At 60.6% G+C, this 1,414-nt stretch overlaps 1 protein-coding gene across 1 annotated transcript; it reads left to right on the top strand.

The window, feature by feature from the left end:
• On the top strand, nucleotides 1-1,283 carry SDHAF2 (succinate dehydrogenase complex assembly factor 2). The gene is made up of 3 exons (XM_009577151.1): nucleotides 1-125; nucleotides 890-999; nucleotides 1,152-1,283. The coding sequence occupies exons 1-3, from the start codon at nucleotides 4-6 to the stop codon at nucleotides 1,280-1,282; spliced, it is 363 nt and encodes a 120-aa protein (XP_009575446.1). The 5' UTR covers nucleotides 1-3; the 3' UTR covers nucleotide 1,283.
• The last annotated feature ends 131 nt before the right edge of the window (nucleotides 1,284-1,414 follow it).

Genomic DNA, 1,414 nt, shown 5'->3' with positions numbered 1-1,414 from the left:
GACATGCTGGAGATCCCCTTGCCCCCCTGGCAGGAGCGTCCCGACGAGCCCCTGGAGACCAAGAGAGCCCGGCTGCTCTACGAGAGCCGGAAGAGGGGGATGCTGGAGAACTGCATCTTGCTGAGGTGAGGCGCGGGGAGCCCGTCCTCCCTCCCGGCTTCTCAGCCACCCTCCGCTGCTCGCCCACCTCCCTGCTGTCAGGGCGCCCAGTCCTTCCCCACTGCGCCCTGACAATTCATCCCCTGCAGACAGGGGCGGTCAGCCGTTGGTGAGTACTTTACAGGAGAGATAATATCAGCCCTGGAGGGAGAAAGGCCAGTCCGGATGAGCTGCTGTGTAGTTCAGCTCCCTAAAGATGTCACAGGTTTTTAATTAACAGGGAAGAGCCCCGAGCATTGCAGGAAAGAGTTTGGTGGGGTAGCGCACAGCCATAATCCAAAACCTAAGGAGATGTGGTGTTGCTTAGAGGATAGAAGGCAGATAGAAGGCTGAGCTGTTGAATAAATCACCGCGAGAGCTTTGCTCGCATAGGATGCCGTGATCAGTGCTGCTGCCGGGCAGGATGGAGCAGAGCCAGAGGCAGCCGGAGGCACGTGAGAGCTCTGGAGGAAGCTCCTAGCTGATGGCTGAGCCAAAATCCTGCGGGAAGGATGTGTGTAATTTCTGGGATGTATGGACGAGGCAAGGCCAGTTGGGTTTCGGGACTGAAGTAGCGGTTAACAGAGTGCAGGCTGGGGCTCAAGGCAGAAGGCAGGTCACTTTGGACCCAGCTCCTCCCTGTCTTTTGGCATCGTGTAGAGAGCTGGGCGCCAGCCGTGGTTGGGAGCAGCGTGCCAGCCCGGCTCTTCCTCCAGTCACCCACGCTCATCCTTGTACATCCTCTCTCCAGCCTCTTTGCGAAGGAGAACCTGAACCGCATGAGTGAACAGCAGCTGAACCTCTACGACCGGCTCATCAACGAGCCCAGTAACGACTGGGACATTTACTACTGGGCCACAGGTAACTGTGCAGCTGCCTGTTGCCCTGCCTGCCGGGGCACCGTCACCGCTCCGGGCCGTGGGAGCTGGGCTTGGTGGGGTGACCGTGGTACTGGGTGCTTTGGGACGGGACGGAGCCATTCTCTTGCTGCCCCTTTTCTGTTTTTACCGCAGAAGCGAAGCCCGCGCCGGCCGAGTTCGAGAACGACGTGATGGCCATGCTGAGGGAGTTTGCCAAGAACAAGAAGAGGGAGCAGAGGCTGCGGCAGCCGGACCTGGAGTACCTCTTTGAGCCACCCCGCTGACGGGGGTGGATCTGCCTTCTCCCTCCCCACCCCCTGGAGCAGAGGAGGGGCACGGGGCCCTGTGGAAACACCGATGCTGCTGCCCTCCCTGCGGCTCCCCTCCTCCTCCTCCTCCGGCAGCCGGTCCACTTG

This window comes from Fulmarus glacialis, unplaced genomic scaffold (genome assembly GCF_000690835.1).
Source record: "Fulmarus glacialis isolate BGI_N327 unplaced genomic scaffold, ASM69083v1 scaffold30294, whole genome shotgun sequence".
NCBI lineage: Eukaryota > Metazoa > Chordata > Aves > Procellariiformes > Procellariidae > Fulmarus > Fulmarus glacialis.
This window is presented reverse-complemented; position numbering and strand designations above follow the sequence as displayed.